Here is a 24904-nt window from a genome sequence, read left to right on the forward strand (position 1 = left end):
CGGGCAACATGCTAACACATATCATATGAAAGGACTTCAAATGCCTTTGAGAATCTTCTCTATCCAAACCATGGAACTTGGTGAGTTGATGTATGAAACTTGACTTCAATTCAATCCCTCGGCGGTTTGCGGGATAAACAATACCAAGAGGTGTGTGAGTAACATCCGTCTCCATCATTTGTCGAAGTGTCAACTCTTGAGGGGGATTGGGTGGATTAGGGTAATTGGGAGTTTGTTGCAAGTAATTAGGATGTTGTTGGTAAGGTGGGTATGGGTATTGTTGGGGATTGTAGATTGGTGGTGGATAAGGTTGGTAGTTAGGGTATTGGTTGTAAGGAGGTTGTTGTTGTGGGTACATCGGGTTTTGGTACATTGGAGGATGTTGGTAATTGGGTTGATTTGGGTAATGTACTTGTTGTTGAACTTGAAAAGCATTGTTTTGAGGTTGGTTGTTTTGGTGGAAGTGTTGGTTTTGTAGTTGTGTTGGTTGATAATTGGGTTGGTTTTGAGGAGGGGCTTGATTCCAAGGTGGCATATCAATGAGAGGCTCTTGTTGTTGTTGTCTTGGTTGTTGGGGTGGGGTATTGGCATCTTGATTGTTTGGGTTGGGATTGTGAGGTGGAGTGTGATTCATGGCTATGTAGTTTTCAAACGGAATGTCTTCAAAGGAATGACCAACAATTGGAGAACTCGTCTCGGTGTCGGTATCAGTTGAAGTATGAACTTGATCTTCTATGTTGATTAGTGGAGAAAAGGAAGAAGCTTGAACGATTTGTTGTTGCTTTGCTTGTTTGGCTAACTTTTTCAACCTTTTTGCTTCTTTTTAAATTTCCGGATTGTAGAGTAGTTCACCGGTTCTTGTAGACCTAGGCATAAACAATCAAATAACAATAACCAAGCTCCCCGGCAACGGCGCCAAAACTTGATGGGAATGTCAAGTCCACCAAGCAATTTACACCCTTTGTTTGCAAATAAAACGTAATATAATGATAAAAAGGGGTATTGATCCTCGGGGAAATGGTTGTATTCAATCACCAATGCAATCTAAAAGAACTATTGTAAATAAACTAACTAACTACAATTAAACTAAAAGGGGGGGGGGGGGTGTTATGATTGCTTGAAAACTAAAAGACTTGAATAACTAAAAACTTGCAATTAAGCAAGATAGTGAGATGCTCACAAAGTGGAGAGAGTTGGTTAACTAAGGCAATTCAACACAATGAACATTTGTGTGCTTATCATTAGGATTCAACATGAAGCTTATCATTCATCCCAAATTGGTTATAGTAATCATGAAGCATGATATGCCAAGATTCCTCTTAGGTAGTATGGAGGTTGGGGAAGCCCACAACACACCCTCTTAATCAAGATCAAGGGTTTAATTGAAGCAATTGAACCCAAGAAGTTAATTAGCCTTAAGAAAGAAGGAATCCCCAATTCGTAGAGGATGTCAATGCTTACACATCCATAAAGGAGCTATGATTCATAAGCTAGAGATGATTTTTACCATCATAAAGCCCTTGTTCTAAGTTAATTCAATGATTCAATGCAAAACCAAAGAAATAAACTAACAATAGCTCATTCAAGTGCCAAGCTCATGATCAAAGCATTAAACAAGCATAAGAAATATGATCTAGAACCATAAACATAAGATAATTGATAATCTAGCATGAATCCTTCAAAAACCCACAAACATTCAAAGGTTTTAACCAAAGTTAACCAATATAAAGAGTTTAGCCACTCATGGCAATAGAACAACAATCACAAAAGTCTAATTGCATAAAGAAACTACCAAAAATCTTGGAAAGATGAAGAGAAATGAGTCTTGAGCTTCCAAAATTGCCTCCTACAGGTCTCCAATGGTGTAAAATCGAAGTTATGGCTGCTAGGTCTGATCCCCCAAGGTTATGGTGAGCTAAATGACCAAAATGCCCAAACTGGGCAGTTGCGCGGGTACCCGCGCGACGAAAATTCCACCCGTGCAAATGTTGCTGTTATGCTATTGGTCCTTCATTCCACCACTCCACCCTTCCACTACCAAAGATTCCTTTGGTCCCCTCCATATCCATGTAATTCAAATAAGCCAATCATCTTTTATCTTCAAATGTGGATGCTCCAAACCCAAAATTAATTATCCATGATCCATCTTCACAAGCCCACTTCATCCAAGCCTTTATCTTTTTAAGCCCAAATCTCCTTTGGTGGATCCGCCAAGCCCAATAGCGCCTCGAGAGCCCACAAGTTCGTCTTCACTCTAATCCACAATCGCAATAAGCTCCAAAACCCTGCAAAATTCCTCATGCAACATAAAAAGCACCCGGTACGATCCATACTAAAGAAAATAAAGAATATACAATGCAATACTAATAAAAAGAGCTAAAAATTTAAAATAAACTAATAAAAATAAGGAAATAAAATAAGCTATCAATTCACATCTCAACTTTTAAGAGGTAAATAAAAGATTAAGAGGTATTTTTTAAGAAGCTACCAAACACTACATATCTGAAAAATTAAGAGGTTGCCTCTTAAATTTTGAATTAAGAGGCAAACAAATAGGGCCTTAGTGGGCCTAAAGCACTAATATATCGTGAGAATTAGAAATTAGTTGGATGTATCACTTTATCTACTTTATCTACGTCATATACAGAACATTGGGTGGATGTTTAAAGCTTCTTTTCATATTCATAGTGTATATTCATAGGTGAATGTTCTGAAACTTAAAAAATATTAATTGAAAATTTTGAATTTTGGCTTTTATTGACAATCGTTGCTAAACAAATTTTGTTATCTAAGTGGATAAAATTGTTCGTGTTAACTTGTGCTTTGACTAAAATGCCCCCGATACTCCACTTTATTACTGCTATAATTCTTTGCCCCTGAAGTTGCTGCAATTCCTGCTATAAAAACATGGTTGTAATGAGATTGGACTTGCTGATTTGATATTAATTTGTTTTGTTAATTCCTCCGACACAAGTGTGTTTGGTTATTGTGTTATAGTTTGAAGAGAAAACTTATGGTTATTTTATGGTTATTTCCACATGTAAAATTTCCTATTATCGTGAAATTCATGTAAAGTTTTCATTATTCGGTTTCTGGTTCTTGGCTGAACCAGTAGGTTGGAAACCTTCAAAGCAATATGCTGCTTTTACGCTCAAATACAAATGAAATTCGTGCTCAGTTCAAGTCAGCAGGATCTATCTCTTATGCAAGGTTTATCATTTAATTGTGACATGATCATGTTAATCATTTATCATATAAATTAATTTTTATTGCTTATTAATAATTTAAATCTTTTATATTGTAAAGTAGTTTATTCTAATAAAATAGTTATTATAAGAATTTATTATAAGAATTTATTACTACAAGTAAAATTTAAAATACATTAGTATGCCAAAATAAAATATAGGTAATATTTATTATAAGATCCAAAATATGCTGCTATAAATGAGGTTCTTAACTATTTTTCGCAATTAATCGCATTATTTCAGTGAATTTTACTGTAAATTGTAATATTTTTTTTGATAAATATAACAATTTTATAATCCAACTAAAATACAATTCTTATTTAACTTAAGAAAAAGAAAAATCAGTTTGGTGGATACATAGTCTTGCTTTTGGGTGCTAACTAGAATATGCCACGTGTGATCCCTCTCTCCAGACACCCAGTATAAAATATCGTAAACCTCGTTGCTTGATTTTTCTCTCAAACCCTCAAACTTTTGAGGCGTCGTCTTCCCTTTTTTCTCTTCACACCGACTCCATCTACCTATCGGCCGGAGGTGATTTCTATCGCAAACGCTTTCAATCTCGATCAATCCCTAGATCTTTCACTTTCCGATCTCAAGGTATCGATCTGATCGAATATCATGTTTCTAGGGTTCGTTTTTCGTTGAAATCGTGATTTTTGGTTTTCGATGTGATTTTAATCTTGTTTGTTTGGTTTTAGATGGTGTCTGATGCGAGCAAGAAGAAGGCGCTCCAGAAGAAGGCAGCAGCGGCTGCCAAGAGAGGAGGTAAAGCAGCAGCCGCCGCTACTTCGGCTAAGGCGGCGGCTGTTGGTACGATGAACGGAAGTTCTAGTACCGATAACTTGTCGAATGGGATGGGGTCTCTTGTGATATCCGACCGTACTTGTACCGGTGTTCTTTGTTCTCATCCGTTGTCTAGGGATATTCGGGTAAGAACAAAAGTGAAAATTGGATCTGTATTTCTATAAATTTGGGTTTTTTATTTTTCTTTATGGTTTGAATTGCTATTTAGGTTGATCCAATTATAAAACAACACCTAGGTTCAGAAATTTAACAGGCTGGGAATGAAAAGCTGTTTGTATATTGTTTAATATGATTTCTAGGGTTCTTAGTTTTTATAAAGCGATGAATTGACTAGCTTCACATATTGATAATATAATCATATTAGGTTATATTCAGGTCCCAGAAAAAGGATATTTTTGTTCTGTTTAGATATTATTCTATCATGTTAATGGTTTGTTGATTTGTGTATGTTATCCATGTTTGATGTTCGTCCTTAAAGTTACTTATTTTTTAACTAATGAATCTTTTATGACTTATTTGGTGGTGTATAATTGTATATGGTTGACCCTGCTTCCGTTCTATCTTTTGTCCTTTTAATATGTTATATGAATCTTTCTTCTGAAAACGAATTTTGCTGAATTCTTTTCCATGTATGTTTCAGTTTCATATCTTCAAGTTGTAACTTTTGTAATGAAGAATGTTTCATTATTTTTATAGCTATAATCTATAACCCAATTTCTAAATTATGATTACAGATAGAGTCTCTGTCACTTACTTTTCATGGACACGATCTTATTGTTGACACTGAACTTGAGCTTAACTATGGGAGGTATGCACTTTGCACTTTGCACTATTCTCTTGTGTCACATAATTTTTTTTCCCACCATATAGTTTATCTTACATTTCTTCATTATATATTACTTTTCAGACGTTATGGTTTACTTGGTTTAAACGGATGTGGTAAATCCACACTTCTGACATCAATTGGAATGAGAGAACTTCCAATCCCTGAACACATGGACATCTTCCATCTCACCAGAGAAATCGAAGCCTCTGACATGTCATCACTCGAAGCTGTCATGAATTGTGATGAAGAAAGGCTAAAATTGGAAGCTGAAGTTGAACGTTTAGCTGCACAGGTTCTAACTCTACTAAAAAAACAATCTTTACACATTTCTTTACATGGGTTTCATGTAAATCACATTTTTTTTTTGGTTTAGGATGCTGGTGGTGGTGATGCTCTTGATCGTATCTATGAACGTTTAGATGCCATGGATGCATCAACTGCAGAGAAACGTGCAGCTGAGATCTTAAATGGTCTTGGATTCGATAAACAAATGCAAGCAAAGAAAACAAGAGACTTTTCTGGTGGATGGAGGATGCGTATTGCTTTGGCTCGTGCTTTGTTTATGAACCCAACAATCTTGTTGCTTGATGAGCCCACTAATCATCTTGGTAAATTCCTATCCTCTTCCTGAAAATTAAAATCACATTTTCTTAAATAAATCACAAGAAAACATCAACATAGTCTTCATCTATAACCACACCTTAGTTCCAACTTTTTACCAATAATTCTAATACAAAACACAATTTTCACAACTCATTTACCAAAATGACATCAATATGTTTTTTTCTCAGATTTGGAAGCGTGTGTGTGGTTGGAAGAAACCCTAAAAAACTTCGAGCGAATCCTCGTAGTTGTCTCCCACTCCCAAGATTTCCTAAACGGAGTATGCACCAACATCATCCACATGCAAAGCAAGAAACTCAAAATCTACACCGGAAACTTCGACCAATACATCCAAACGCGATCCGAACTTGAAGAAAACCAAATGAAACAATACAAATGGGAACAAGACCAAATCGCCAACATGAAAGAATACATCGCGCGATTCGGTCACGGGTCGGCCAAACTCGCCCGCCAAGCCCAATCGAAAGAAAAAACCCTCGCAAAAATGGAACGCGGCGGCCTCACCGAAAAAGTCGCGCGCGATAAAGTCCTCGTCTTCCGCTTCGTCGACGTCGGTAAACTCCCGCCGCCTGTGCTCCAATTCGTCGAAGTCTCCTTCGGTTACACCCCGGAGAATCTCATCTACAAATGTCTCGACTTTGGCGTTGACCTTGATTCCCGTGTCGCGTTAGTGGGCCCGAATGGAGCGGGGAAAAGTACTTTACTAAAGCTTATGACGGGGGAGCTTGTTCCTCTTGATGGCATGGTGAGACGACACAATCATTTGAGAATCGCGCAGTATCATCAACATTTGGCGGAGAAGTTGGATTTGGAGATGTCGGCTTTGTTGTATATGATGAGGGAGTATCCGGGAAATGAAGAGGAGAAGATGCGCGCGAGTATCGGGCGGTTTGGGTTGACCGGGAAAGCGCAAGTGATGCCGATGAAGAATTTGTCGGACGGGCAGAAGAGTCGGGTGATTTTCGCGTGGTTGGCGTTTCGACAACCGCAGATGCTTTTGCTTGATGAGCCGACGAATCATTTGGATATTGAAACGATTGATAGTTTGGCTGAAGCTTTAAACGAGTGGGATGGAGGGATGGTGTTGGTGAGTCATGACTTTAGGTTGATTAATCAAGTGGCGCATGAGATTTGGGTGTGTGAGAATCAGGCTGTGACACGTTGGGAAGGGGATATTATGGGGTTCAAGGAGCATTTGAGGTCTAAGGCTGGGTTATCAGGTTAATGGTGCAGTTGTTATATTGTATGCACCGATGTTTGAGCTCGTGAGGCTTGTATTTGGATATGGCTGCATGGGCTGTTTATCGATTTATAAAGCTGAAAAGAGTTGTGGGAGAGGGTTAAGATTGGGGATATTTTAGGGGCTGGCTTTTGTTGAGCACTTATCAGTTATCAATCGCTCTTCTCTCCTTTTGAGGCATCTTGTTTTTAATCTAGATTTCTTTCTTGCACTATATTTTTGATTTTACTTTAATGAACGAAAACATGGGTTTACTTATGATTGCTACAATTTTTATTGAAGAGTGTAATGACTTTGATTCTAAGTAAGTATTTGGATTTCTGTATTGATATATTTGTGCATCGAGTGATGTTTTTGTCTTATGGTTGCTATTTTAAAAGAAAAAGGGCATGGAGATGATCCATCTATGTAACTATGTTGGAGATTCGACTTGTATTTGTCACACGGTTTGATTATGCTTATAGGAGTCGGACAATTTAGGTTTTTTCCTGTTGAAAGTTGGTTAGTTGCTTAATGCTCACTGCAAGCCAAAGCAATTATTGGGCACCCCTTGGTTTTAGCACGTCCATAAGATTTTGGTTGACCTATTTCGGTTATTATTTATTTATTTATTTTTTTGAAATGGCAAATTAATCTATTCTTAATTATCATCATTTATGTCTCTTTTACTTATCCCATAACATTTTTTAAAAAAGTCATTCTATATTACTAGGTCAAAGAGCCTTTGGTATTTCGGTTAAGTGGCAAGAATAAGTAAGCTTAGGCCCATATAGATTCTAGGTAGGTAGGTGAAAAAGTGGCAAGAATAAGTAAGCTTAGGCCCATATAGATTCTAGGTAGGTAGGTGAAAAAATGTACTATCCATTATCCATTATGTGAGACCTATCAAAATATAATATTTGGATAAAATGTAACGTTAACAAATTAATCAAAATTTATGTTTAGCGGAAAAAGTAGACTATAAATGAAACATTATTACATTTATATATTATTTTTACATGGAAAAAGTACAATAAATGATGCTTTATTACTTCAAAATATAATATTAACGAATTAACCAAAATATAATAATGACAAATTAACTAAAATTAATTTGGGTTTGATTGTTAATGGATATGGAAATTTATGTTTAATTGGATAGTAGTAAAACGTGTTTGGTAAACCAAATAAAATTCCTGAAATCCGACAGAAAAACTCGAAATCCAAATCAAATGAGACGCCCCAATAAAAAGCCCGAAACATATCGGACTGGTTTGGTGAATGTCATGCCCCATCCGGCCGCCCATTGCCATTACTAGGCAGTTAGCCTTAACGCCTTGTTCCCGATGTTTTTTTCTTTATTATTATTAATTTTTTTAAATTCAATAAACAAAAGAGAAGGAAAATATTGAAAGAAAGAAAAGAAGGAGAAGAAAAATTTTCTTGATTCCCTGATCCCGAGTTCAAAGAAAATGAAAGGAAAATTTTAAAATTTTGTGTTCCTAAATTAGGAGGAAAAAGAAATAAAACTTAAAGATTTTTTTCCTATCACTTTCTTTTAAAATCTGTCCAATATAAGAGGAAAATGTGAAAGGAACACATGACTCTAAAATCTTTTCTTTCCCTTTACTTTCCTTCCATTAATGAAACTCGTGAACACGATTTTCCTTCGATATCCTCACTTTCCCTCCCTATCCATCAATATCCCTCCATATCCATCCATAAGTTTTTTCATTAAAAAAAAGCACTCCTTTGGAATGGTTGATATGGTACACATTACATTCAAATGCTACCATGGCACGTAAAATGCTCAGATTCTTGCAGAAGTGCAAAAACACCAATCACTTAAAGCAAACTCATCTCCAGATACTCGTCAATGGCCTCAAAGACAATGACTCTCTATTACACAATCTCATCACTGTTTCCTCCGACCTCATTTCAGTGGATTATGCTTTCACTGTGCTTCAAACTTCGAATTCTCCTGACGTTATTGCTTATAACACAATGATCAAATGCTTCATCGGTCGTGAAAACAACTCTACCGCATATAATGCACTGCGTGCTTACAAACAGATGAGGAGCAGAGCGTTTTTGGTATCACCCAACAGTTTCACCTTCACTTTTCTTCTGAAAACTATCGAGGGTTTGGATGTCGGTAGAATGATTCACGGAGAAGTTTTGAAGATGGGTCTTGACGCTTCGAGTGTGTTTGTTGGAAACACCCTTCTAAATTTCTACTCCAAGTCTGGTAATGATGGTGTTGACTTGGCGTCCAAGGTGTTCGATGAAATGCCTGAGAGAGATACCGTGTCTTGGAATACAATGATTGCGATGTATATGGATTGTCAAGAAGTTGAATCCGCTATCAAGTTGTTTGAATCAATGCCAAAAAGAAGCATCGTGACATGGAATTCTGTCATCACAGGGTTAGCAAAAAACGGAAAGATGGAATCCGCACGTTCAGTGTTCGACAAAATGCCTGAGAAAAACGAAGTTTCATGGAACTGTCTAATCTCTGGATATGTCAAAGCAGGTGACTTAAAAAACGCAGAGAACATGTTCGATGAAATGCCTGTAAAGTCTGTGGTAACATCTACATCAATCATATCAGGATACGCTGCATCTGGAGATCTTGAATCAGCAAGAAAAATGTTCAATCAAATGGGCATCAAAAGAAATGTAGTAACTTGGAACGCTATGATTGCAGGATATGTAAACAAAAGCCAATTCAATGAAGCTCTTTCTTTGTTTCATTTCATGTTACTTGATAACAAATGCAAACCTGATCACATCACTTTAATTAGCATCCTCTCTGCTTCTTCTCACTTGGGTTCTCTTGAAAATGGCAAATGGATAAGCTCATATATAAACAAAAACAAGATTAATCTCTCAACCCCTTTAGGAAACGCATTAATAGACATGTTCACAAAATGTGGGGACATCGAAAATGGTAAATCAATTTTTAACAAAATGTCCAACAAATGTATAATCACATGGACAACAATGGTGTCAGGGTTGGCAGTTAATGGGAAATGTAAAGAAGCTTTGAATTTTTTTAACAAGATGTGTGATGAAGGAATAAAACCAGATGATGTCATGTTTATTGCTGTTCTTTCAGCTTGCAACCATGGAGGAATGGTGAAAGAGGGTAAGAGTTTATTCCAAAAAATGGTAAATTTCTATGGGATTAAACCTAAAATCGAGCATTATGGATGCTTGATTGATCTTTTAGCTCGATCTGGGGAGTTACATGAAGCAATTAGGTTAATAGAAAACATGGATTTGGAGGCTAATTCGGTAATTTGGGCTACTATGATTAGTGCTTGTAAGCTACATGGAAATGGTGAATTGTTTGAGTATGTAAGTAAGAAAGTATTGGATAAAGAAGGTTTAAATTGTGGATATTTGACATTAATTACAAATTTGAGTTCATCAATTGGAAGGTGGGAAGATGCTTTGAGGTTTAGGTTGGAAATGAGAGAGAAAGGAATTGAAAAGATTCCTGGTTGTAGTTTGATTCAAATTGGGGATTGTGTGCATGAATTTGTTGCTAGAGATACAAATCATGTGCAAAGGAGTGATATTTATGAAATCTTGGAGTGTTTAAATGATAACTTGTTAGAATGTGACTTTTAATGATCACTTGTGAATTCGGCAGTCCTTATGGTTTTAATTTGTTGCACACATGATCTATCTCTCTCTCTCTCTCTCTCTCTATATATATATATATATATATATATATATATATATATATATATATATATATATATATATATATATATATGGGAAAAGTGAATATACCCTTAAGGGTATATAAGATTAGGTACCCAATAATCAAAACTGTGTCGTTTGGTTTTGCTACATGAATACATCCTTCCTAAAAACACTGATAACTATCATTTCCTTCCTAAAAACATTGAGGTTTGTCATCGACTAACCTAAGAAAGCACAAAGGTTCCATCGTTTCTTGATTTTGTTGATTCACCATTGATTAATACTTATATAGCAGGTTTCGGTTCGTGATTTTGGCGTCAATGTTTCGATGAATGTCATAGCTTTACTGATTTTTCGACTGCTTTCGTGATTGTGTGTATGCATCAATTCTTTCCAATTAGATTTATACTAATTTCACTTGACAAGTTGAGGCGTTTTTCGATTACATATTCTTCAATTTGTTCTTCGTGTGCATTAGATAAATTTAAATTAGATATATACTATTTTTCATTAGATTAAGGTGTGTAAACGAAACAAGTTCATTCTATGGTAATTTATGTTGGAACAGCCCCTGCAACCTTCTAAACAAATAAGAAAGAAAACTAAGAGTTGTTCCCTGTTGTTGCTGTACACGAAAAGAAAAGAAAAAAGAAACAGATGGAGACTTTGTTTTCATACAAAAGCTGCTCTGGACTCAACAACTACACTTTATTGATCAAAACAAATGGCTATAAATAGCCTACAAAAACCCAACGGAAATAAACAATACCATCCTAAAAACTAGTCACTACTCCTAATGAAAAGGACACTAGAATGACCAAGTATACAACACGTTTTCTCACTTTAAACTTGGTCAAAGTCCTTTATTCAAACATAAACAAATCAAACCAAATACTATCCTTTTACCCATACCCATAACTCCAATAAACCCATGACCCATGTCAAGATTACCCAACAATTTATATATTATGTTTCTGGTGATGGTAATGTACACCAGGTGTTTGATTAAATACCTTGGTGAAGTTTTGTCTCAATATGGCTTAAAGGCATTGGCTTTTATTGACAATGGGTAATTTCAACTATATTTTCTTCTTTGATGCCTATTTTACATGTCTAACTAATAAGATAAGTCAAGATACCAACTTTCATTTAATTTAATGATTTCTTAATCATATATCTGTAGTATACACAAACTTACAAAACGTCACTCCTTAGTTTTGACAGATAATGGCTTGGAAGGGTATGAACGATAGGTATGCCCATATAGAAGCAATGTTATTCTACTTGGGTTTGATTCTTTTTCCTGTTATAGCATATTTGGATCAAACTGAAAGCGCAATACCATATCATGCATATACAAATATGCAAACTTTCAAGCTATGCACTTTACTTTATTCTTTGGCAATTAGGAATCAAGATGAATATCAACAAGCACAATACCTGTGTTGATGACTATTTTACATGTTTGACTAATAAGATAAGTCAAGATACCAACTTGCAGTTGGTTTGTTAATTTGGAATTTTGGTGCGATTGGTTGTGGAATTTCAATTGGTTTTTGGCAATTACAGTGTGTTGAATGTAAGATACTAAATAAAAATTAAGTTTTTATTCTTCCTTTTTAATCAAATGTGCCACTTCATCAACATTATGTAAATCTTTAATATTGTGGATTAAAAATGAAAGTAGTCTATCACATTGGGTTAAAATTGAAACTTTGCTGCAATTATTGTTTAAAAAAATGAAAGTAGGCTGCCATTATTGGTTAATCTTTGTTAGACCATTAATGGTAGTTTTTTTAGTATTTGATCAAACTAAACACAAATATTGAATGATAATTGAGCTAAATTGCAACATAACACTCAGATTTTGTTTTTGGTTCTTCAACAGGTTTTGAAAGAAGAGGAAAAAGACAAAAAAAAAAAAAAAACTGAAGAAGTTGTTGTCCACCATCTTCACTAGTGTTGAATAGTTTCAAATCTTTATTCCACTTTCTCATGTAAGAAAGAGCCATCAACATCAGTTTCAAACAAGCCATCCTCCCAATCCTAGTACATTAGGAAAATGAAAATAGATTGTAAGGTGTTAGACTTGCTCTCAATTTTTTCTGTGAAAAAGACACAAATGCCATCATCGTCTTTAAAATGTACTTACCTAAAACTGCTCACGGATTGAAGGAGCAAATCTGTATACTGTATTAAGCATCGATTTGGATGATCCTGCTACTGGAACTGAATGAGGTGTGAGGGTAAATCAGTCTTTTTAGATTCGAAGGAGCAATCAAGAAGAACCATGTATTCTACATGTGTGCATTGTGGCGCTTTACGTATCTGCTTTGCCCTTTCTTGGACGATTTTGGCCCTGTCCCAAAATAAAATGACAGAAAACATGAAGCAATACGAATGATAAGACACTAATAGTATAAAAGCAGGGACAAGAATAATATAAGATTATTACAATGATAGTAAATCACATGGGTTTTCTTATTGATTTATGATATAGTTGGATTGAATGTAATGAAATCAGAAAGTAGTGGAATTAACAAGGTAACAAAACATAGTCATTACATCAACATCAAAGTTTACTTATAACTACAAGCGTACACTTTGCTTCAAGCCTCTGTTACATATTGAAGAAAGAATTAAAGAAATTTTCAGGTAACAAAATATGGCATTTGCACAATATGTTTTTTTAGTTGGTTATAAATCATGATTCTTGAGGTCCATTCCGTTATGGAATTCCGCAACTACAGACGGTTTTTTGCACTTCATTAATGAAATGAAGATGAGATCCTTTAGGATTTATGAAAGATGAAGGTGACATTGTTCCCAGATTCATCAATAGTTAACGAAGACCAATCTCCATTTGAAGCCACATTATCATTTTTCTTTTTTCCACACCTTTAACTGAATTACCCTGATTGGGTTAAAGATGATACGTTGATAAGTGATAAAGAAAATGGTTATTAAATGCTCAATAAGATGATAAATGTCAAATTTTACTCACCGTGGTTATTAAATGGTCAATAAGATGATAAATGTCAAATTTCACTCGCCACTATTGTATCATATGAGATGACATTTTGTCGAACACCTGGTGGGCTTCATTTAATAAGAAATCAAATAACTTCCGACTGTTCGATTTCAGAAAAAGGAAATCAAAGAAAAGATGGAGAAAGAATCGAGCAATAAGCATCAAGTTCAAGTTTTTTGAATTAGAGCTTTAGTTTGGGTTTTCTGACGGATCAATCATTCAGATTAAATAAAAAAAACTTGGAAATGAAATCAATTAACTCGAATAAGATCGTTTGAATTCTTTGCTGCTGCAGGTGGTGTTTTGATTATCGACAAGCAGGAGGACATGTGTGAATATTTTCGACGGTGGTGTGATGATGAACCGATAAGCGAGAGAAAAATAATTGATATTTGCATTTTTAGGAAATAAATAAACAAACTACGTAGTTTCAATGTCCGGTACCTAATCTTATATACCGGACATATTCACTTTTTCATATATATATATATATATATATATATATATATATATATATATATATATATATATATATATATATTCTAACTCCCTACTAATAGAAAATATATAACGGTTTTTTAATTATTTATTTTTAACATTAATTCTAACTCAATTTAGTATAAAAGTAGGTTTTAGATTCTTGGTTGGACCAGGTTCTTCGTTCTTCCGTCAGACAAATACTCATGACATTTTATAATTTAGGCTATTTATATTTACATAACTTTTATCTACAATATAAACTAAAATAAATAATTAAATTGCAACATGTAGAAGATAATAAAAATTTCATTCCAACCTTGCAAACTGTTAGATATTTAATAATCCTTTGTTTGACTTTGATTAAGCCATTGTGGTCACTATCAAGCTTATTTATGCACCTTTTAAGTCCAATTCAACATATTCACCTGTCGTCTAAATTCTACCATGACAAATCATACCTTTGACTACCTATAAATTCACCTTGTGTAAGAACAAAATGGGGTTTATTTGGATCCACTAATTTCATGCCTTCATACGTTTATCTTTCCATTAACACGCCATAAACCTAAATCAAAAACTACATTAGTAAAAGTTAAGAATCATATAGACTAATTAGAGCATCTTACATTGTAATAGTGCAAATGATTTTGATGACCTCAAAGTTCATCATCTCCCATATAAATGTTACTCTCGGGCATTGTCTTTGTAATAGACTAGAAAAAAACAAATATAATGATATAAAATTATAATAATAAAAGACCACTGATCAACAAAATCACCATTAAACACATATGGATTTTCATCAAAGGGAAGACCATTGAGCAATATGTTTAACGGACCAAAAACCTGTATTCACAATTTTTTTTTTAGAAAAGTCAAGTTATTGACATCAAGAAAAGAGAAAAGGTTCAAAATCAAACAATAAGCCAATAACTACTTTCTTTATTATTTTTAATTGTATAATCTTTAAGTACTCGAGTTAGGATTTTTGGGATTTTTACATACTCTGTCATGGTGGACAATTCTCTTTTCTGTCATGGTGAACAATTCTCTTTTCTTAGATGCAGTATTAAATCTAGACAACAATTTGTTCTACATTCTGTATAAATATTCACCATCGTAAAAAAACAAGATAAACCTATACATACCGAAGTGAAAAAGTGAATTAAAATGTAGATACCATTGCATTATTCTTGAAGGTTGCCAACAACAACCTCTAGTCCTCTACTTACATTCCCTAAAACAGAAAATCTCCTATTTAAATGAACCTCAAATCAACAAATAAAGTTGATAAAAAGTGCTATCAAATATATTATCAAATCATTTGATAAAATCTCTCATTTACACATGCTTAATATCAAATACATTTATACACAAAAAATGATCAATACAGTAACACACCTAACGGGTCTTACCGTATCACATATGCATAATCACGCAAGTCCTTTTGGTTATATACCGATCTAAGCCTTAAGATTTGTCACATAAACAAACCCTTAATTAGGCCTGTTATTTATGTTTTACATTAATAGATGGGACTGATTGTAATAACAAATACATAAAGGTCTTAGTATAGATTTTTCCAAGAGATGTATATAGCAATCAAATTGTATAGAGATCCAGGGTTCTTTATTTTCTCCATAATATTACATCAAATCATTCAAAATGATCGCCTCATCTTCTCCATCATAAGGGTGCATTGTCTTTGAGAATCAATGGATCATAAGGCAATGGATTGACATGGTTCTCGAACCGGTAAGTCATCACGCAATTTGTATGTAATTGTATTGAATAGGTTGATAAATTGCATAATGTGTACATTAGTTCTCAACGAACATGTATAATTTGTGGCCCTACTCAAAGAGCCACAATCTGAATCAGTTTAGTATCATGATCTCACAGCCATATGTAGTTTAGTATCATAATCTCACAGCCATATCTGTTCTAAAAAAGTTTGGTCGGCATGGATATTTTGTGCACCTTAGTTTTGACTAGCATAATCTAGTAGATGGATATTTGATTCTCATTCATTAAATAACATTGTCAATGATAACAATGGCATCGAGGGTCTCAAACCAATCTTGATCACCAAATAATAAATAACAAATTAATTAGATCACTCACCACCAAATGATTTACTAAAATTTTCCTTACAAGGTTATGTTTATTGTTAAAAAAATTATCATTGGTTTTTATGTATTCTTGTAAAAAATTGAAATATAGTAAAAATATATAAACACCCTCAAATTTTGTAGTTTCACAAGTCAAACATCACAACGAACTAATTTTTTTTAGAACGGGATATACCCACGCCCACTAAACCTACTCCTAATGCACACAATTATATGACAGTAGTCCTTTTATTCTTTAATTTTCTAAACTTTAGAGTTAATAAATTATACATTAGGTTAATTACAAAAAAAAAGATATACTAAAATTTAGAATTTATAATTCTCTACAAATCAAATAAAATATTAACATATTTTAAATGTATATAAGAAAGTGTTAAATAAAGTATATTTCACTATGGCTATTTACGAACTCCAACAAACATCATCATGTGCTCCATCCAAAATCCACTGGCCGAATTCACTCGGTCTACACGGCACTATAAGTGCACCCTCGTGCCTAAAACCATACTCCTCGGCTGCACTTTCCAACAACATCTTAAACGATGAACGACCAAGATAAGCCAAAGGAACAATAAATCTCCTTTCTTCATCTTCATTGGATGCAATCACAGCAACATGGCCTTCTTTCACGTCTTCAGGCACCGATTCACGATTCTTGTTCCCCGGAGCCCATTTCTTGGCTTGCAAAAGTCTCTTTTGCAGCTTCCCTACCACCACTTTGAGCTCCAAAATACTACTGTTTTTGTTCATAAAAAATTGGGTTTTTAGCTTTCCCATTTCGTATATACTCTCTCTTTTTTATTTAACAGTTTGGACTATTCTCTGCACTCTACACCTTTAACCATGTACACATCGTTTTATAGACCACTTGGTCATGAATTTGAACGAAGGTACAACAGTTGCATGTGCATGCTATGGAAATTAAAGACCAGTGAATATTTATTGTTTATGTGGAGTCACATCTGTCGACTAGCATTTCTACAACTTTATAGATGTGACTAGGATTTCTACAACTTTAAAGTCCAAATTCTAAATATCAATCATAAACTCTAAAACGACAAATATATGGGTTGATTTTAAGGTCATGCATGCATCAGTTAACGATTCATATATAGAAACGTTTTCGAAATGGGTTGGCCATTTGTACTTTTGTAGTTTTCCTTCATTCCAAATTTATTTTAAATCAAAAAAAAAAAAAAAAACGCAAAAATAAATAGATAGTTATAGAGTAAAGAATATATTGAATATTCTTTTCCTTTGAACGACAATAGTATTAAAATCATTAGAGATAAACTAACCGACAAAAATTACAACTTTAAGAAAGAACAAGATAAATAAGGGCATAAAAGCCAAGTCCGCCAGTCCATTTCGAGCTTAGGGTAGTCGAAATGGTCTCCTATATATGTGCTCGGGAAGTCCAATGTGGGTACACGGTAGCCTTCGCTACACTGCCCCCATGTAGCCGGTACTGTAAAATTCATGCCGTCTCTGGCATATAGAAGCAATTGGCTTGTGACTTGTGAGGTTACCTCCTCCAAACGTATACTTTCAAGTTTCAAGGTTTATTTTGTTAATTTCTTTTAAGAGCCCCATAAACATCTTTTTTTTTTTTAAGTCAATTTTTTCTACCAAAAAAAACCCTATTTCTAACTCGAAAACCATATTGTAAAATGTGTATTGTTTTCTTTTATCCCTTAAATTTAATAAGGCTCGAGGGAGTGGAGCATGTCATGCCATGCTGCCGTATCATTTTCAAAGCCATAGATTGCTTGCCATGTTATTTTTGTCACACAACATAAATGACATGTCATTTTCAGAGGATGGGTCAAAATTGCTATTTTGTTTTTTTTAATTTAAATAGAAAACAAACACTTCACTAAAATAAAATAAACACTTCACAAAAATAAAATAAAAAGGTTACAATACGCAAACGAAATTCGTAACACCACAATTAAAAATTAAAATCACAAAGATTTAAACATAAACTTAAATCCTACATAAAATCGTTTTCTGAAAATTGACCGTCCAATTCATCTAAATGTGGCATATTAAGGTCAAGATTATTAAGCGTCCAAAGATAATTGGTTAAATTGCGACGTAGATCATGATGTATTTCTGAATTGTGTGTTGCCGCACGTCTTTGCATGTAATAATCGCCACCAATTTCTAGTTGTCGTGTCTCCGGAACGACTTCATGCTCGTCGTAATCACATATCACGATGCCTTCATCTTCTAGTATCATATTGTGCAATATGATACAAATGTACATCACCTCCGTCATCTTAACCTTATCAGTAAATATTGATGGGTTTCTAATTATATGCCAATGCTTTTTCAAAGCTCCAAATGCCCGTTTCACATCTTTCCTCACTCTTTCATGTGTTCTCTTGAATCTAATCCTTCTATTATCATCCGAACACGACAAAGTTTTAACAAACACCGCACACTCATGATATATCCCATCGACAAGGTAGTAACAGAATCTATAATGCCTTCCTCGTAAATCAAAAGAGGAATCCGGTGCGGTACCGTCATACATTTTGTTGAATATTGGTGAATTATTCAGAATGTTAATGTCATTAAGAGACCCGTGACTACCAAAGAAAGCATGCCAAATCCACAGATCCTGTGATGCTACAACTTCAAGTATAACCGACGGATAGCCATGATCACCTCGTGTGTATTGTTGTAACATCCATAAAATTTGAGCCAATTTAAAACTTTTTCAACCAATCAAAAACCATTAATTATTACAATTGTTTTGAAAATGTTTCATGTCAGAGTATCCCATAAATCCAAACCATAAAAAGTAAGGAGGTGCACGATCAAACCTTCGCATTTCCTCGATCATCTGAAGTACCTCAAACCATAAACCAAATTGTAAGCCCGAAGCTTAGTGAGTTCCCCCAAAATACACACACTACAATCATACACATACAATAACAACATACTATGGGTCCAATCATCTATCGGGATGGAATACCCCAGGCCCTCAACCATCGGGTTGGAATGCCAACATACTATGGGTCCAATCATCCTCGAGATGGAATACCCTCGGCCTACAACCATCGGGTTGGAATGCCCACATACTATGAGTCCAGTCATCCTCGGGATGGAATACTCTTGGCCCACATCCATCGGGTTGGAATGCCCACACACAATACATATATATATAAGATAATCACATATAATGAGTCCAATCATCCTCGGGATGGAATACTCTTGGCCCACAACCATCGGGTTGGAATGCCCACATACTATGCTCATATATCAGATAAACACATAACAATCTACAGACTGTCAAACCGATCTACAGATCACTAAGCATATCAACATCCTATCTACTAGGATACATATCATGACCACATATAAACGTCCTATCTACTAGGACACCGATCTAACAGATTATAACAGTAATCAAACAGGATAACAATCCAAAGGGCCGACCTTGGTGCCGTAGACCCTGTCAGTATAGTGAGGAAAGCTCACCTCGTAAATGTCGAACCGTAGTGATAAAATCAAACTCCTGAATCACTGCCACGAATCCCACCACCTTCAAAATGATGCCAAGATGAAGTAGAGTCAGATCCACAAGCTTCTCATTGCTCCAAGTTCCTCAAGCTTCAAGCCTTCTTCACAAAAATCACCTTCCAAGCTTCTTTCACACCACAAATGGAGAGGATTCAATATTAGGGTTTTCTATATATAATTAAGTTAGATGCAACAATATGAATATAAAGTGAAGAAATCATTAAGTTAGAAAACTATTTAGTTTTCTATATATAATTAGTCAAGTATTTAGTTTCTTACTTGTTCTTGTCAAGATTTGGGATCAAACCCTTTATGAGTATTTGATATTTATAAAACTGTAGTTTCATTGTTGATTGATATTTGGTTATTGAAATTTGTATAATTTATTACGATTGCTTAATTAAAGATCAATGCATACTAATATTGGTTTTGTTATGTTTATGAAACTAAGTGCATGATCTAAGATTAGGTTTGGATTATATATCTTGTATCATATTGTTTTGCTTACATTAATGGCCCAAAAGTGCATGAATAAGGTAGGACTAGTGGCAGACAGTTAATCATAATAATATTGATTTAATATTCATGATCAAGTTATTAGTTTAACTAATTTTAGAAGTTACCATTAACCATGTGACTAGTAATTCCAATTAAGTTTTTCATAATACGAAATAATTGACCAACTCTAGGCGAGCTATCATTGTTGGTAGACAACCTAGAATCATAGGATTAATGACTCGACCATCCGATCTAATCAATTTAGGAATCAATGAACAACAAATCAATATCCATTTAAATAAATTCATCATTAGAATAAAGGATGATTAAATACAAATATGAGTACCTTCATATATGTTATTTATACAAACTCTCTGAGGTGTAGACTATGAGCTATGTTCATATGCATTGTATATGTAATGTTGAAATTTGGTATTTTGCAGACCTCACTAAACTTTTTTCTTATAGTTGTGGATTCAATATTTTTCAAATAGTACTAATGTTAGAAGGAAGGGTCCAACTGAAATATACCACACACGCATAGCTATTCATTATGGATTAAACTTCCACTGATTTGATGATACTACTATATTTTATAATGATTGAAAAAAATGCTTTTATATTACTTTTGGAAAAAAAAGTTTGACATTATATTCTATCGTGAAGAACAAAAAATTTGGTTTGAAATTTGGAACGTTACATTATATATATATATATATATATATATATATATATATATATATATATATATATATATATATATATATATATATATATATAACCATTTCATGGTGCTAAGGGTGGATGGTAACAATTTTTTTCAGAATACCACCAGAGGTGTTGGGGGGTACCTCTAAGGCGATGGCTCCTCCATCTTGTGGTATCGTTGATTTCTATTTTCAACGGGTTATATACCACACTCTATCTTTTTCCACATATGCATTTTATACTTGTGAATTATGCCTGTATACTTGTACCATATATAGTTTTGTATGTTTTTAATTAGTTTGTGAACTGGTTTTGTATGTTATTTATATTTTGTGAACTAGTTTTGTATGATTTTTATTTCTTTCTGTTTATATTAAACTTAAAAGTTGAATTAGTTGAGAGAGATGGAAAAGATGAGTTTTCATGTGTTATGGGATGAGAAAGATGGACAGAAGAAGAGAAAGAAAAGGTGATGTGACAAGTAGGTTGAGAGTAGGTGTGACAATTGGGTTGGGCTCGGGTTGGTAAGTCACGAGTTGACGGGTCAGAATAAACGAACCCAAACGAACCCATATATTATATGGGTTGGCGGGTTGGAAACATCAACCCAACCCAACCCAACCCAACCCACATAACATGTATGAGTATATGGGTTTGTGAGGCAGTGGGTCGATTTCGGGTGAAAGAGTCGATGAGTCATTTTCGGGTAACTTTTCAAATGTTAAATTTATACGGATTATATATGTCTCTAAATTAATTAACAATTATCACTTTAAATTGAGTAGAATGAAATGAGCAATCAAATACCAATCTAAGCATCTAACATAATAACTTAATAAGTAACACATTTGAAAAAAAGATGTTTCCAAACTCGTTTATTTTAGTATCGGATTACAAGTTGGATCAAGAATTGTTATCCGAGGGTGGGAGAGATGGATACTCTCCACCCTAATGGGCTATAAAATAAAAAACGAACATAGACCTTACACAAATGGGTTATATACCTAATGTACATAACATTACCATAAACAAATTGTGTGTTATAAAATGTTTATTTATTTATTTGTTTATAGAATGGATGAATTAGCATATGTTTGTGATTGAACCCAATACTTTCTTGTTAGAAACATTTTATTAACTAAGTGGGTTAACCCAAACTTGTATATGTTATTAGCAAGTTTGGGATGTATCAAATTATAACTATATAATATCGTATGGATTATGGATACCAAAGTAATAAGCTGATAAATTTTCAAAGAAGTATTTCCATCGGTCCAAACACTCAAAATGTTTATTAACCGTATCAACTCGTAATACGTTAATAATATATTCTGAATTATTAATGTTAACAAACCAACACTTTAGATAAGTAATCTCAAAAACCCCTAAATCTTGTCAGTCTCTATCAACTTTTCACCGTGGCTACATATGAACTCCAACCCATGTCACTATGTGCTCCATGTAAAATCCACTCAAGGTCACTCGGCCTACACGGCACTGTAAGTGCACCCTCATTACCAAACCCATACTCCTCAGCTGCTCTCTCCAATAACCTCTGAAAAGATGGACGTGCAAGATACGCCAAAGGAACCACAAATCTCTTTTCTTCATCCTCATCGGCTGCTATCACAACAAAATGTCCTTCTTTCACGTCTTCAGGCTCGGTTCTAAGATTTGTGTTTTTGGGGGCGCATTTCTTGGCTGGCAGAAGACTCTTTTGAAGCTTCTCTATAACCCCTTTGAGCTTCAAAATACCATAGTTTTTGTTTGCAAGAATTGGTGTTTTAAGATTTCCCATTTTGTGGATAGTCTCTTTTTGATCAAACAGTTTGCACAATTTTCTGCACTCTATTCCTTCACCATGTGCACATCCTTTTATAGACTGCTTGAAAGATGCAGCAGTTGCATGTACATGGAAACTAAAGACCAAAGTAAGTGACGACAAATAGGCAGATATATGTCATGCACATCGGATAACGAGGTCTAAAAGTGTTTTCGTCAAAATAAAGGTGTAGATGAAAAGGGTTGGACGAGTAATTAATGCTATATAGGTTTCCTTCTTTACATTTTTTTTTTGTTTAAAGAAATGAAAAAATTCAATCTCAATATAACACAAAAAAAAGTAAATTGTTAAATAGAAAATATAAAAAAAAAATTAGCTATATTAATACGAATACCACTCCAATTCGTTTTCTTACAATTTCTTAAGAAAAATGTTTCAAAACATAGTTAAAAAATGAGAACTGATCCGTACACAACAAGATTTATCCATACACAACAAATTTTTATAAATAGACAATTTTACCCTTTCTATTTTACCAAATTTTACACTTTACCCATTGACTATATAAATATATTTATATCTACCATATATAACTTTTTTTTGGAAAATTTCAACTTTACGGTTTTCTCTATTTGACCAAACTTTATATTTTACCCTCCCTATCCCCCCATCACTAACAAATATATATTTTTTTGGCCTATATTTTTTTGTCATGCATAAACTTAAAAAATACAAACACAACAGTATATTTCACTTGATAATAACATTTAAAATATTAACTAGCCATTCTAAACAACAGTATGTATTTCACAAAGCTTTTATCAAAAAATGTGATAAAAAAAACCGTCTAAATAGAAAACCAAACAACAATTTGAATTAAAAAAACTATGAAATTTAAGAACATTCAACTCAAATATAGAACTAGCTATTCAAAAAAAAAAAAAAACCTATGAAATTTAAGAACATTCAACTCAAATATATGAACCAATGACATAATCTTGCAATGTGCCTTGCAGATCTAGTATTGGACTGAGTCCAATCATTTTCAGACTTGGCTGCTAAAGATACTGTTGAATTACTTATGGCTTTCGCTAGAGACTTTCCATGTGGATTAGGCTGTGGGGAAACACCTGTTTATCCATGTATGTTTCTTTTCTCTTTCTTTTTTGACTCTATTGAACTCATCTGCTAGATAATCACACATACACTGAAATTTAATAACATTCAACTCAAATGAAACCAAAAAGGTATCAAATGGAACTCAAATGTAACCAAAAGTTATCTTGTTGTGAAGCCACAAAGATGTACAGTAAACGATCAGAGAACTAGAACTCCACTCCAAATCAGTTCACATTGATGTTTGGATTTGAAGATTGGATATATAATAGACAATTTGATAACAAAAGACTGATACAATATTGTGCAAGAAACTATAAAAAAATTAGAACATTGATATTGTACAGGGACGATCACAAAATAGAATCATGATTAAGCAATTATAAATCAATTCATGATTATATAGGAAACGATTTCAAATCAGTTCACAGTTCCAAATTCGTGCTTTTGCAAACTGGATAAGAGACACATTGATATTTGATACAGGTTGCAGTTGTACTGGGAACGATCAAAAAATTGAATCCATGATTAACCAAATCAAAATCAGTTCATGATTTTAGAAGAAATGATTGTAAATTAGTTCACAATTCCAACTTAGTTCTTTTGCAAATAAGATAAGAGACACACTGATACAGGGAAACGATCAAAATTAGAAACAAAATCCCAATTGTAACGAAAATTACCGCGTACCTATGAAACAAGCCTGAAGCAGATGATGAACGACGGCGGTGGAGTAAGTCAGAGGCTGCGGAGACGGTGAAGCAAGCGGAAGGCGACGACGATGGTGGAGCAAGCCGGAGGCGGCGACGGGGTGAAGCAAGCAGTGGACGATGATCGAATTGAAGCTGTATCTGATCGGTGATCGTGAGAATGGGTTATACGTAGGGAAGGGTTTTAGAGTAGACGGGTAAAAAATGTAAAATAATGAAAGGGTATTTATATAACGGACAACATTTTTTTTTTATATTTTTTGCTTGTCTAGAGTAATTGGTTTTTTTTTTTTATCGTCTAAGATAATTGAACTCTTTTTTACTATCTAAAATCATCTTGCATGTTTTATCATATTACTTTACATGTTTTCCCAATCTATTTTTATAGATTTACATTTTTAATTGGTTTTTACATTTTTTCTATCAAATTTTTGATTTTACAATTTAACTATTTGTACTTTCCTTTATACATTGGGTTTC

The 24904-nt window shown here is 34.0% G+C and overlaps 3 protein-coding genes, 2 long non-coding RNA genes and 1 pseudogene across 5 annotated transcripts; 2 read left to right on the top strand and 4 right to left on the bottom strand.

Moving 5' to 3' along the window:
* Positions 1-3685: 3685 nt before the first annotated feature.
* LOC145122601 (ABC transporter F family member 1-like) lies at positions 3686-7071 on the top strand. The gene is made up of 6 exons (XM_079058173.1): positions 3686-3845; positions 3947-4177; positions 4787-4860; positions 4960-5170; positions 5252-5486; positions 5670-7071. The coding sequence occupies exons 2-6, from the start codon at positions 3947-3949 to the stop codon at positions 6725-6727; spliced, it is 1809 nt and encodes a 602-aa protein (XP_078914299.1). The 5' UTR covers positions 3686-3845; the 3' UTR covers positions 6728-7071.
* Positions 7072-8347: 1276 nt separating this feature from the next.
* Positions 8348-10394, top strand: LOC145119099 (pentatricopeptide repeat-containing protein At3g29230-like). Its single transcript, XM_079054730.1, has one exon. It carries the CDS (start codon positions 8516-8518, stop codon positions 10355-10357), a length of 1842 nt encoding a protein of 613 aa, XP_078910856.1. The 5' UTR covers positions 8348-8515; the 3' UTR covers positions 10358-10394.
* A 1877-nt stretch (positions 10395-12271) lies between these two features.
* On the bottom strand, positions 12272-13874 carry LOC145120834 (uncharacterized). The gene is made up of 3 exons (XR_013714391.1): positions 13440-13874; positions 12588-12794; positions 12272-12481 (listed from the first exon to the last, which is right to left on the bottom strand). It is a non-coding gene; the product is annotated as an uncharacterized LOC145120834 (long non-coding RNA).
* A 4197-nt stretch (positions 13875-18071) lies between these two features.
* On the bottom strand, positions 18072-18773 carry LOC145121717 (uncharacterized). Its single transcript, XM_079057422.1, has one exon. The coding sequence runs from the start codon at positions 18771-18773 to the stop codon at positions 18072-18074; it is 702 nt and encodes a 233-aa protein (XP_078913548.1).
* Positions 18774-22220: 3447 nt separating this feature from the next.
* Positions 22221-22613, bottom strand: LOC145121718 (auxin-responsive protein SAUR21 pseudogene; annotated as a pseudogene).
* An 855-nt stretch (positions 22614-23468) lies between these two features.
* LOC145121251 (uncharacterized) lies at positions 23469-24667 on the bottom strand. Its single transcript, XR_013714558.1, has 2 exons — positions 24405-24667; positions 23469-23783 (listed from the first exon to the last, which is right to left on the bottom strand). It is a non-coding gene; the product is annotated as an uncharacterized LOC145121251 (long non-coding RNA).
* Positions 24668-24904: the final 237 nt, after the last annotated feature.

Source organism: Lactuca virosa, chromosome 6 (assembly GCF_052849685.1).
Source record: "Lactuca virosa cultivar CGN04683 chromosome 6, Lactuca_virosa_CGN04683_v6, whole genome shotgun sequence".
Classification (NCBI taxonomy): domain Eukaryota; kingdom Viridiplantae; phylum Streptophyta; class Magnoliopsida; order Asterales; family Asteraceae; genus Lactuca; species Lactuca virosa.